The sequence below is a fragment of the Anomaloglossus baeobatrachus genome, chromosome 3, assembly GCF_048569485.1.
Source record: "Anomaloglossus baeobatrachus isolate aAnoBae1 chromosome 3, aAnoBae1.hap1, whole genome shotgun sequence".
Classification (NCBI taxonomy): domain Eukaryota; kingdom Metazoa; phylum Chordata; class Amphibia; order Anura; family Aromobatidae; genus Anomaloglossus; species Anomaloglossus baeobatrachus.
The window spans coordinates 404,248,695-404,262,627 of NC_134355.1; the positions used below are offsets into that span (position 1 = coordinate 404,248,695).

Below are 13,933 nucleotides of genomic sequence, written 5' to 3' on the forward strand. Positions count from 1 at the left end.
GAAAAAGCTGCCCGTCCGGGTCTGCAGTCAATGTAATCTGACAGTCCAATGTCCAGATTTAAATAGACCGCTCAATTAGCTCATTAACAAGTTACAGAGCGTCACTTCCGGTCCGAAGACCGGAAGTGACGTCACGGAGCGTCACTTCCGGTCCGAAAACCGGAAGTGACGTCACCGGCTGGGAAAGTGTAAATCCTGATGGTTGGCAACTGTAGACATACACAGACAGCCACTCCTCACCGCAGGACGTCACTTCCGGTCCGCAAACCGGAAGTGACGATCCTGGTTGGCAAAATGTAAACCAGATGGTTGGCAATTTAAAGACAAATTACCTAAAAGATCAAATAAAAGAAAAAATAGAAGAAATAAGATAAGAGGGCTAAGGGAATGGTGTATTTATTCAGAATCAATTTAATAATTCTTTAATTTTTTATCAACTATAATCAACCCTAGTAAAAAAAAAAAAAAAAAGAGAAAAAAGAAAAACTAAGAGGGATATACGTCAGGAAATGGAGGGGGGGGAGGGGGGGGGAAGGGGGGAAGGGAAGGGAAAGGAAAAGGGGGTGGGCATTGGGAAGGGAAGAGGGCGGGAAGGGGAAAGGGAAAGGAGAGACTGTGGAAAAAAGGGAACAAGGGAAAATGAGTAATGCGTAGAAAAAACTAAAACTAGGGAAAAAGCAGAAAAAAGGATTATGTTAAGAAAGAAACAGGAAAAAGATTATAAGACAATACCTAAAGGGACCGGCCATCATCAAATCAGTGATCAACTCCTCTGAAAAAGATAATAATAAGTAGGCATAAATGAATGGAAAGCTATAAGAAACTAGAAGTATCGAAATCACGATTAAGGCCTTTGGGCTCCAAAGTCTGAAGAGTAAAAATCCAATACGCCTCCCTTTGTTTCAATTTTTTAACCCTATCACCTCCTCTTCTATTTGGCAAGACCTGCTCTAACACCTGGAACCGTAATTGACTAACACTATGTCCCTGTTTATGAAAATGAGATGGAAGAGGTAAAGTCAATCTCTCACACCTAATGGTGGATTTATGTTGTGATATACGTTCCTTAACAGTCTGGGTGGTTTCGCCTACATAGAGTAGGCCACAAGGACACTTCACTACATATACAACATAAGATGTCTCACAGGTGAAAAAACCTCTAATTGGATAACCCCGACCACTGTAGGGATGCAAAACTCTATCACCTTTCAGCACATTACTGCATTGGGCACAATTTAAACATGGAAAAGTACCACGTCTCTGGGTATAAAGATGAGTTTGAACGGGTCCAGTCACACCGGCGCCCACATCAGCTCTCACCAATTTATTACTGAGGTTGGACGGTCGTCTAAAACAAGGAAGAAAAGGTGATTTAAATTCTTCCACCTCCGGGTACCCTTTACGCAAGATGTTCCAATGACTTCTGATGAATTTATGAATTTTGTAAGAAAAAGGATGGTAAGTATGAACGAAAGCCAAACGTTTATCTCTAGTCTTACCAATAGAAGATTCGGTATTCACACTAGCACTATTCAAAACCTCCTGTGGATAACCCCTCGCCAGAAACTTAGTCCTCATCTCCTGTAATCTGGTATCTTTAATTTCTTGTTGATTAACAATCCTATGTACCCTAAGAAACTGGGACTTAGGTATAGAATTCTTCATGGCTTTGGGATGACAACTATCATATGCGAGTAAGTTATTCCTGTCCGTCGACTTTATGTACAAATCTGTTTGTAAATGTCCATTCTCTAATTTCGTAACAGTGACATCTAAAAAATTGCAGATATACTGTCCACCTAAAGATATAATTGAAATACAGATAAAATGTAGCATAATAGAACCATTATACAACAAAAAGGGGAACCAAACAGGAAACCCAAAAATTTATCCAAAAAATGTATATCTTGCTAATATAGAAGGACAAAGAGCCTAAGCACCAGCACTGAGACACTATTCTAATCTAATAAAACAGACAATACACAGAAATGCCATGTAATGAACACTCACCAGAAAGGGCTCTGTAGAAATATATGGAAAAGCTGGACCAGAGGAAAAAGCTGCCCGTCCGGGTCTGCAGTCAATGTAATCTGACAGTCCAATGTCCAGATTTAAATAGACCGCTCAATTAGCTCATTAACAAGTTACGTCTATTGTACATCAGAAGGGCATGTCAGCAGTTCGTGAGTTATTGTTACAACATAACTTTTCGAGTGATACAAGTGATTTCTGTCTGGACTTATTACAAATAGTGTTAACTGAAAATTTCTTTTTGTTTCAGGACATCTATTATATTCAAAAACAGGGGACCGCGATGGGGTCCAACGTAGCGCCCCCGTATGCAAATACGTACATGTCTTACTTTGAAGATACATTCATATATCCACATAAGGGATTCCAAGAGCACTGCAAGTGTTGGAAGAGATTTATTGACGACGTTTTTTGCATATGGGTTGGCCCGTTGGATTCCATCATGGAGTTCCATAATTACATTAACAGCATTTGGTCTGAACTTCAATTTGTTATACAATATGATTTACATCATATCAATTTTTTAGATGTCACTGTTACGAAATTAGAGAATGGACATTTACAAACAGATTTGTACATAAAGTCGACGGACAGGAATAACTTACTCGCATATGATAGTTGTCATCCCAAAGCCATGAAGAATTCTATACCTAAGTCCCAGTTTCTTAGGGTACATAGGATTGTTAATCAACAAGAAATTAAAGATACCAGATTACAGGAGATGAGGACTAAGTTTCTGGCGAGGGGTTATCCACAGGAGGTTTTGAATAGTGCTAGTGTGAATACCGAATCTTCTATTGGTAAGACTAGAGATAAACGTTTGGCTTTCGTTCATACTTACCATCCTTTTTCTTACAAAATTCATAAATTCATCAGAAGTCATTGGAACATCTTGCGTAAAGGGTACCCGGAGGTGGAAGAATTTAAATCACCTTTTCTTCCTTGTTTTAGACGACCGTCCAACCTCAGTAATAAATTGGTGAGAGCTGATGTGGGCGCCGGTGTGACTGGACCCGTTCAAACTCATCTTTATACCCAGAGACGTGGTACTTTTCCATGTTTAAATTGTGCCCAATGCAGTAATGTGCTGAAAGGTGATAGAGTTTTGCATCCCTACAGTGGTCGGGGTTATCCAATTAGAGGTTTTTTCACCTGTGAGACATCTTATGTTGTATATGTAGTGAAGTGTCCTTGTGGCCTACTCTATGTAGGCGAAACCACCCAGACTGTTAAGGAACGTATATCACAACATAAATCCACCATTAGGTGTGAGAGATTGACTTTACCTCTTCCATCTCATTTTCATAAACAGGGACATAGTGTTAGTCAATTACGGTTCCAGGTGTTAGAGCAGGTCTTGCCAAATAGAAGAGGAGGTGATAGGGTTAAAAAATTGAAACAAAGGGAGGCGTATTGGATTTTTACTCTTCAGACTTTGGAGCCCAAAGGCCTTAATCGTGATTTCGAAACTTCTCGTTTCTTATAGCTTTCCATTCATTTATGCCTACTTATTATTATCTTTTTCAGAGGAGTTGATCACTGATTTGATGATGGCCGGTCCCTTTAGGTATTGTCTTATAATCTTTTTCCTGTTTCTTTCTTAACATAATCCTTTTTTCTGCTTTTTCCCTAGTTTTAGTTTTTTCTACGCATTACTCATTTTCCCTTGTTCCCTTTTTTCCACAGTCTCTCCTTTCCCTTTCCCCTTCCCGCCCTCTTCCCTTCCCAATGCCCACCCCCTTTTCCTTTCCCTTCCCTTCCCCCCCCTCCCCCCCCTCCATTTCCTGACGTATATCCCTCTTAGTTTTTCTTTTTTTTTTTTTTTTTTTTTTTTTTTTTTTTTACTAGGGTTGATTATAGTTGATAAAAAATTAAAGAATTATTAAATTGATTCTGAATAAATACACCATTCCCTTAGCCCTCTTATCTTATTTCTTCTATTTTTTCTTTTATTTGATCTTTTAGGTAATTTGTCTTTAAATTGCCAACCATCTGGTTTACATTTTGCCAACCAGGATCGTCACTTCCGGTTTGCGGACCGGAAGTGACGTCCTGCGGTGAGGAGTGGCTGTCTGTGTATGTCTACAGTTGCCAACCATCAGGATTTACACTTTGCCAGCCGGTGACGTCACTTCCGGTTTTCGGACCGGAAGTGACGCTCCGTGACGTCACTTCCGGTCTTCGGACCGGAAGTGACGCTCTGTAACTTGTTAATGAGCTAATTGAGCGGTCTATTTAAATCTGGACATTGGACTGTCAGATTACATTGACTGCAGACCCGGACGGGCAGCTTTTTCCTCTGGTCCAGCTTTTCCATATATTTCTACAGAGCCCTTTCTGGTGAGTGTTCATTACATGGCATTTCTGTGTATTGTCTGTTTTATTAGATTAGAATAGTGTCTCAGTGCTGGTGCTTAGGCTCTTTGTCCTTCTATATTAGCAAGATATACATTTTTTGGATAAATTTTTGGGTTTCCTGTTTGGTTCCCCTTTTTGTTGTATAATGGTTCTATTATGCTACATTTTATCTGTATTTCAATTATATCTTTAGGTGGACAGTATATCTGCTAGTGAAGCGGCTCAACTGACAGATTCTTCATTTTTGTCTTTTTGTTGACATTTTTTGTATATCATAGTTTATGGTTCATGCATTATAATGTGGTGAATATTTCTGCCCTTTTTTGTTACCATGATTGTATAATGCCATTATTTCTGTACACTAAAAAATTTTTCATGTATCTTTTTATTGTAGTGTAAACTGATGAAGGTCGGATGACCGAAACGTCTTTAATAATTACACAGATCAATGAATAAAATATGAAACAATTTCAGTTGAATGCTTTGAGTGCTGGATTTTTTTCAATTTATTTAACATGTGTTAACATGAGTTAAAGGGTTCGCTCACACTGTCATATAAAATGGACTTGTGTAATCTGAAAAAAATAGGATTGCACTCAGCCCAACGGTCCATGAGGCAGTACTGAGCTGCGATTTCTTTCTTCAGCTGTATTCAGCCTGAGGAAAAAAAAAAATCGCAGCATGCTACGTATGTTCACGTAAAATGGGCGAGACTCGCCAACGCAATTCAAAGGGTGCGAGAAAAAAGACGAACGTCACACTGACCATCCGTCTCTGTCCAATTTTTGCAGACACATCATCTTGTAGTATAGAACACTGGAAATAGTCCAGTAAATGATTGAGAATAATAATTGGTAAAAAAAAAAACAACAACACATTGCATACGGATGACATACGCATGTCAACTCCTAAATTTGATTGCCTAATTCTGATCCCAACCGAATCCCAATTTTAAGAGGAAGGATATTCACACTCATGCAACCACACTATTTTAGTTTTGTTATGGTTATTTTCCGCCTCAAAATAATTTTAGTTTGTTTCTCAGTTGGATTTGTACAGCTCATAACTTGCATTAAAGGTGAAAACATTCTGAAATGATTTTTATTGGTATGAGTTTTTTGTACATGACAAAAACCTGGCATCTTAAAAGGAGTGTGTAGACATCTTATATGTGCATAGATACTTATTATTTTGTCTTTTAATTTTGTAAACATAGCTGGCTGCCTTTCACTGCTCTTTACTTATAGTTAAATGGGTTTGTATAGAATTAGTAACTTGGCTTTTATGTTCTAGAAGCAGTGCCCCTATTGGTCTTAGGGGCTGAGTTAATGGGGCTGAGAGGTGAAATCAGACACACGCCATGTTTCTGGAAGGCAGCCACCATGGTTTCAATTGGCAAACAATCCCTTTACTTTTTTTCCGTTACCATATTATTTGAAATGTCAATCATTTTCCCATTCGATGTTACAATGGATATAAAAAATACAGATTGTGCAGCACAGATGTAGAGCCAACACTAGGATACTTACTTGAAGCTTTGTTGTATTAATTACATTATGTGACATTTTATTTACATGACTGAATATAGGTGCTTATCACTATGTCCAGATGACTTGACCCATGAGCATAAGTTTTGAAAGTTGACATACCTCACATACTTTCTCGACAAATACCTCTATATGAAAGATATACATGTAAACAACCCCACAAACCCTATTCAGCTCTTGCTAGCTTTTTAACCTAGTGCATATTAAATTAGAAGTGCCTCACTTTATATTTCAGTCTTTTTTACATTAACTTTTTTCTTTCAAGATGAAAATATAAACATAGTTTACTTCTTAGTCATAAATATATATATATATATATATATATATATATATATATATATATATATATATATATATATCATGGTGACATATTGTTTTCGCCTCTCATTCCTAATGTTTATGTGTTCTTGTTTTTTGCCAACAGTGAATGTTCAGATTTCAGTTTGCTTTAGTCATCGTAGCTGTGTTCCCGTGCTTGAAAAGTTATTACTAATCATATTACGGATTGCAACATGGATGTAGATTTTCTGATAATGTACAGGACTGATACTTTTTTATTTGCAGCTAAAGGAAGAACAAACATAGAATTACGAGAAAAGTTTATGCTACCTGAAGGCATTAGTCAAAGCATGACTCCTTTCCGGGCTAAAGGTCGAAGGTCAAGGCCATCTTCAAGAGGTGCATCACCCAACAGATCCAGTTCAAGTCCAAATGTTCAAGCCTGTCCATCACAAGCCACGGGAATTAACACGCCCAAGGTAATTGTTTATTTTGTTCACCCTGCTCGTTAAGATATAATTCTACAACACTCAATTTTTTTTTTTCAATGAATGCTATCTACAGTGGATACAAAAAGTATTCAGACCCCTTTAAATTTTTTACTTTTTGTTTAATTTGGTAAATTCACAAAAGTTCATTTTTTTTCTCATTAATGTACACTCTGCACCCCATCCTGACAGTAAAAAACAGAAATTTTGCAAATTTAGTAAACAAATAAAACTGAAATATGACATGGTCATAAGTATTTAGACCCTTTGCTCAGTATTGAGTAGAAGCACCCTTTTGAGCTAGTACAGCCATGAGTCTTCTTGGGAATGATGCAACAAGTTTTTCACACCTGGATTTGGTTATCCTCTGCCATTCTTCCTTGCAGATCCTCTCCAATTCCATCAGGCTGGATGGTGAACGTTGATGGACAACCATTTTCAGGTGTCTCCAGAGATGCTCAATTGGGTTTAGGTCAGGGCTCTGGCTGGGCCAGTCAAGAATAGAGTTGTTCGAAGCCACTCCTTTGTTATTTTAGCTGTGTGCTTATGGTTATTGTTTTGTTGGAAGGTGAACCTTCGGCCAAGTCTGAGGTCCAGAGCACTCTGGAAGAGGTTTTCTTCCAGGATATCTCTATACTTGCCCACATTCATATTTTCTTCAATTGCAACCAGTTGTCCTGTCCCTGCAGCTGAAAAACACCCCCATAGCATGATGCTGCCACCACCATGTTTCACTGATGGGATTGTATTGAGCAGGTGATGAGCAGTGCCTGATGTTCTCCACAAATACCGCTTAGAATTATCACCAGAAAGTTCTATCTTCTTGTCATCAGACCAGAGAATCTTATTTCTCATAGTCTGGGAGTCCTTCATGTGTTTTTTTGCAAACTCTATGCGCGCTTTCATATGTCTTGCACTGAGGAGAGGCTTCCGTCGGGCCACTCTGCCATAAAGGCCCGACTGGTGGAGGGCTGCAGTGATAGTTGACTTTGTGGAACCTTCTCCCATCTCCCTACTGCATCTCTGCCACAGTGATCTTGGGGTTCTGCTTTACTTCTCTCACCAAGGCTCTTCTTCCACGATTTCTCAGTTTGGCTGAACGGCCAGATTTAGGAACAGTTCTTGTGGTCCCAAACTTCTTCCATTTAAGGATTATGGAGGCCACTGTGCTCTTAGGAATCTTGAGTACTGCAGAAATTCTTTTGTAACCTTGGAGAGATCTGTGCCTTGCCACAGTTCTGTCTCTGAGCTCCTTGGGCAGTTCCTTTGACCTCATGATTCTCATTTGGTCTGACATGCACTGTGAGCTGTGAGGTCTTATGTAGACAGGAGTATGCCTTTCCAAATCAAGTCCTATCAGTTTAATTAAAAACAGCTGGACTACAATGAAGGAGTAGAACCATCTCAAGGAGGATCACAAGGAAATGGACAGCATGTGACTTAAATATAAGTGTCTGAGCAAAGGGTCTGAATATTTATGACAATGTGATATTTCAGTTCTTGTTTAAAAAATTTGCAAAAATTTCTATGTTTCTGTTTTTTTTCTGTCAAGATGGAGTGCAGAGTGTATATTAATGAGAAAAAATGAACTCTTTTGAATTTACTAAATGGTTGTATTTAAACAGAGTGAAAAATTGAAAGGGGTCTGAATACTTTCCGTACCAACTGTAAACACACAGATCACATCAACGCTTTATAGGTTAGACAGCTTTTTGGGGCTAGACGCCTATAGTTTTTATATAGGTTTATTTTGGGATTTGCTTTTATTGTCCTATGAGTTTTCTGTGACGGACCTAAAACGAATATGCAGTAAAAAGGCATACATTGAATGGTGGTAGTCTGTAAGACATCCTGAGGCAGCCCATACACATTAGATGATTGTTCGGCTTGCAGCTATTTCTCCCTCCTTTCTCAAACACAGAAGTGCTACCAGCAATCCATGAGAAAGCTGCTGCCAGACATCTGGCAGCAGCTTATCTCAGGGAGAGCAAGAGGATTGGCAGTCCAAAATCAGACATGCCAGATTTTTAATTCCCTCATAATCATCTGTCTAGGACCTCCAACTGTATTAGACTATAAGCCGAACTTGCTAATATCTCTGGGTTTGGCCAGCGTTAGTCTAATATGTATTTGGGGCCTAATAGTGTTCACACCTTTGCGCTCACTTGGGAATTATAGAGCAGTTTATACTACTACATGGGAATTTTATGTAGTTCTTAACAATTAAAAAAACATAACTATTGTTTTTTTTTATAATACGTCTGTATGTCAATGAGATAATGGTAGTTGTCCACTGCCTTGATACCTACAGGTATATGTGTATGTTACCATATCCACTCAGCTTTTTTTCCCATAGAATTGTGAGACAGGTGGCCAAGGGTATTGGTGTAGGTGTTAATCATATACCAGTGCAGCCTGTACGCCATCACTGCCACCAGTAAAATTACCTGAATTGATTTGCCATTGTTTCACACAGACACCCCTTCATATTACACGCAATTATGGTAAACCTTGGTTGACAAACAGCAAAACAACAACTCCTTGTAAGAGCCCTGAGTGCCCCGATCAAAGGCTGTCATCCGAAGAGGTATAGTACTTACGGGGCACCCAGTTGTGTAATCTCTCCCAATCACAACTGCTCTGTTCACTAACTACTGTCATCACTGACGGGCCTACCTTGCACGTTTACACCCTGTTTAACCAATGCTGAAGTATCAGTATATAATACTTTTCCGCAATCTCTTCTTTGATAATTTACTTCATCACCTCATACATCTACTTCATCATTTTTAAGAATCACTACTACTATCTAGATGTTTAATATGACTGCTCATGTATTAATTGATCTCTAGTATTGTCGTCTTACAATCTGATGCATGATATTCTTTTCTGTCCACAGTTTATATTTAATTGTACATGATGATTTTGAGTGTTTTTGCTTTTTTACCTAAAGGTGACCATTTACAGTACCTTAGATAAAGTTTGACCGGTTAGCCAACAGCACTCTCTTCCCACTCCCCATACACAGTGGGGTACATAGTGACCAGACTCCTTCAGTGGCAGCTTATCTTTTGGGGAAATAACAGGATCGCTTTGTAGTTGAACAAGCCAAATTATTCTCTCTGCCAATATCATTTATCAGAGGAAAGTCGGGAGGCCCCAAAACACAATAGATACACATGTGGTCAAAATTATCCACACGTTTAATGAAAAAACCCACAATGGTCACAGAAATAAACTTGAATCAAACAAAAGTAATAAAAAAAAATCTATGAAAAAAAATAAAACTTATTTTTTTTTTTTTAAAATTCTGTGGAAGCATGGTTGAAAAGCAATGTCTGACTTTCATTTGTTCATTTTCATACATTTTTTTATTTATTACTATTGTCAGATTCAAGTTATTTCTGTAACTATTGTGGGCTTTTCTTTCATTAAACGAGGGCTTTTGACCTTGTGTGTAGCTGGCTTTTTCTTGGCAATATCCATCAAGTTGAGCTGAACTTAAAGGGAACCCGTCATATAACAAACTTCTATTAACCTGCATGGGATTAATCTGCAGGTTAATACTGCTCTGGAGCCTCCCGGTGCCCACACTGAGAGCCCCGCTACTGGGAGGAAATGAACTTTATTCCTCCCAGCAGCCTTGGGTTTTCAGTCATAGGGATAGCGCTGGAGCAGCTTTAGACACTACTGTGTGCATAGTGAGTGATGGCTTTAACCGTCACCCCGGCACCGTGTGACAGCCAGTTTAGCATTAGAGTCGGCAGTCAGTGTCGGGGTCATGGTTACAGCCACCACTCACTAAGCACAGTGCATTGACAGAAACCACTCCTCTATGACTGAAAGACTTTCTGGAAGGGATAAAGATATTTTCCTCCCAGCAGCGGAGCTTTCAGTGTTGGTGATGGCCAGCTTCAGAATGGTATTAACCTGCACATTAATCCCATAAATTTAGGTTAATAGCATTTTTTTTCACATGACAGGCTAACTTTGTTAACTTTAATGTGGCTGGTAGTCTTAAGAAGTTGAAATCACAGAGTGTTTCATACCTGGTTACTACAAGTGGACATCTCAGGAGTCCTCAACGGCTTATCACAAAAAACTACAAAGGATTCAAAGGATAATTCCATTCATCTAGCAATGCAGATTCAGATACACCGAGGGACATAAAAATAGGCAATTTCTTGTAAAAACAAATTCTATTCAGCACTATGAAATGATGACTCTGGTTTACTCTGCTGATCCAACAAACTCATGTGGACACAGATTGTTATATGCTGCTTCCTACAGCTACAAATTGATTATAAAGGAAGTTAGAAAACAATGATTATCTGTGTAAGGCGGGCTTTGCACACTACGACATCGCAGGTGTGATGGCGGTGGGGTCAAATCGAAAGTGACGCACATCCGGCGTCGCAGTCGATATCGTAGTGTGCAAATCCTTTTTGATACGATTAACGAGCGCAAAAGCGTCGGACATTTCCATAATTTCGGAAGGACCGATGTTGCGATGTAGTTCCTCGTTCCTGCGGCAGCACACATCACTGTGTATGAAGCCACAGGAGCGAGGAACATCTCCTACCTGCGTCCCGGCTGCAATACGGAAGGACGTAGGTGGGCGGGATGTTTACATCCTGCTCATCTCCGCCCCTCCGCTGCTATTGGTCGCCTACCATGTGACGCCGCACGACCCGCCCCCTTAGGAAGGAGGCGGGTCGCCGGCCAGAGCGACGTCGCAGGACAGGTGAGTGCATGTGAAGCTGGCATAGCGATAATGTTCGCTACTCCAGCAATCACAAGATATCGCTGCTGCGACGGGGGCGGGGACTATCGCGCGCGACATCGCAGCATCGGCTTGCGATGTCGCAGCGTGCAAAGTACCCCTAAGACACAAAGATGATAAAAAACAAAACTCAAGAGCCATGATGAATAGATATGATGTTGGTGTAAAATATTTGTTCTTGGATCTATGCACTTTTTCTCCCAGGTTATGCAGTGTTCATATGTCTGTCCAGTTTCAAGGTCATGTTCTCTTCATTTCTACGTGTGTATCCTAAAGACGTGCAATCTCCGGTTACCTCCTCAGTAAGCAGGTGCCTCTGCGAGTTCATGTTTTAACACTAAACATTCTGCTTATCTGATTCAGGGAACTCCTATCCAGGGGAGCAAATTAAGACTTCCAGGATACCTTTCCGGAAAAGGCTTCCATTCTACAGAGGAAAGCACCATATTAACTACAGCAGCATCCAAAGTCAGAACGCAGTTTGCAGGTATTATGCCAACAATGCATAACACATAATCCATCACGAGCATAGAAATGCATCCCGAGGGCCACGTTTTATGACTTATTAACAGATTTTGAAAATAATGCCGTTGTTCTGTAAAAATATATGTACATATTTATATATATCATGAATGAAAAATTACTAGACTTACTAGAACATAGCATCTCGTTCCTCCCTGCTGTGGCCAAAGTAAATACAGTATATATCCTGTTGTACTCTTCTTGTTGTAGTTTAATACACCTTTTAATATAAGGCATGGCCCAAAAAGATCATGCTTCAAGTATTACCCTTTCCTAGGTCAGTATCTCTCATCTGGTTGTAACATTCTGAACATCATCTAATAATCTAAGAAATGTCAGGTGGCATGTTGTGCAAAAGGCTGATATCACTTTTTGCAGGAAAAAAAGGGGGATGTTACAAATATTAAAAGAACATAAGAACAGATTTCCTATTAACATCTAACTGTGCTGGATATATTTGCATACAAAACTAAACAGATGAAAAACAAACATCCCGAAAAGATACAAAAAGACCCAAATAGAGTAGGGGTATCACATGTACTGAAACAAAACTATAGAATATATTAATTATAAATATGTATTTTTGTAATGTAAATATATACCTTATTCATTTTATACTACTTTCCTTTACACAGAAATAAAGAAAACACCAAGCCGAGCCGGAAGCAAGGCCGGAAGCCGGTCCAGTAGCCGACGGGGCAGTGATGCCTCCGATTTTGATATTTCAGAAATCCAATCTGTATGTTCTGATATGTCTGAGACTGTTCATGACAGCAACAGGCCCTCTCCACGAGTAAGTTCCCGAACATCAACAGGAAGACCTTCCAAAATTCCCACCCCACAACGGCGGACACCGATCAGCAAACTAGCAACGAAATCAACGAAAAGATAGGGCGCTAATCTTTGGAGAGATTTTTCTTTGTGTATTGCCTATTTAAGTTTGTAAGGTGTAAAATATTATGTAGAAATTATTGTGGAATAATGCAAATATTTGATTTTAACCCTGCAGAAGGCCTTAAATGTGTGTTTTTCTTGTTTTTATTTTTTTTTTTAAACATATTTTTATCAGAAGAAACATTTGTTTTGTCTAATAGTTTGGAAATGCTTGAGGGATGAAACTAACGTCGCTGTTGTGTAAAGTTCAGAAACTAAAACAGTCATTGAATGTATTTATAACAGAAATCTGGAGGGAAGATCAGTATGCCAAACACTGCTTCATTAGTTAGCAATTATGAATACCTCATACATATTTATAATAGAGCAAAACCATGGACATAGATGCCAAGCTTCTGAACACTACCGGATCCCATTCACTCGGCCCTTATTATGCACACTGCAGTTATTTACACAGTTTTAAGTTCAAAGAACTCACAGAAAGGTATTTAATCATTGTAAGAAATTATATTTTATGTTGTTTTTTTCTTTTTATTTATGTCTGTGAGATTCAGTCTTAATAGAACTATAATACTGTTCAAATAATAGCATTTGGTGCATACGTGCAGTTTTCTTTCCCTTGAGTGGATGGTAACAGTATATGAACTTTTGTATCAGATCAGTTTTGCTTGCAAAAATCTATGAAATAAAACCTGTCCAAATTGATGTGTGTGACTTTTGCTTTAATAGACCTTGAAAAAAAAAGCATCACAACAGAATTTAGAGACACTTGTTACACCACATTGCAATAATAATATAAGTATTGTTGATCTAGTGGGGTAGTTTTATTACTGTATAATACTTAAAGGGGTGGTCCCATACCTAAAAAAAAAAAAAAAGTTCTCTCTAAATATCTATTTTTACACCCTTAGCATTTTTGTAAAATACCTTATACTTCGTCCTATTCTACTAATGCCTAAGGCTATGTGCGCACGTTGCGTAATTACATGCAGTTACGCTGCGCTTTGTAGCGCAGCGTAAGTACATGTGTC

The 13,933-nt window shown here is 38.9% G+C and overlaps 1 protein-coding gene across 21 annotated transcripts in view; it reads left to right on the forward strand.

Annotated features, from left to right (window-relative positions):
• DST (dystonin) overlaps nucleotides 1-13,607 on the forward strand; it is an 879,552-nt gene extending 865,945 nt beyond the window's left edge. For 16 of the 21 annotated variants that reach the window (XM_075340270.1, XM_075340271.1, XM_075340273.1 and 13 more), the window contains 4 exons: nucleotides 6,501-6,694; nucleotides 9,180-9,290; nucleotides 11,850-11,973; nucleotides 12,644-13,607. In XM_075340270.1, coding sequence (XP_075196385.1) covers nucleotides 6,501-6,694; nucleotides 9,180-9,290; nucleotides 11,850-11,973; nucleotides 12,644-12,900 — 686 coding nt within the window. In that variant the 3' untranslated portion in view covers nucleotides 12,901-13,607. The remainder of the gene's footprint in view (nucleotides 1-6,500; nucleotides 6,695-9,179; nucleotides 9,291-11,849; nucleotides 11,974-12,643) is intronic. The other 5 variants (XM_075340278.1, XM_075340279.1, XM_075340290.1 and 2 more) reach the window with 1 other exon arrangement.
• The last annotated feature ends 326 nt before the right edge of the window (nucleotides 13,608-13,933 follow it).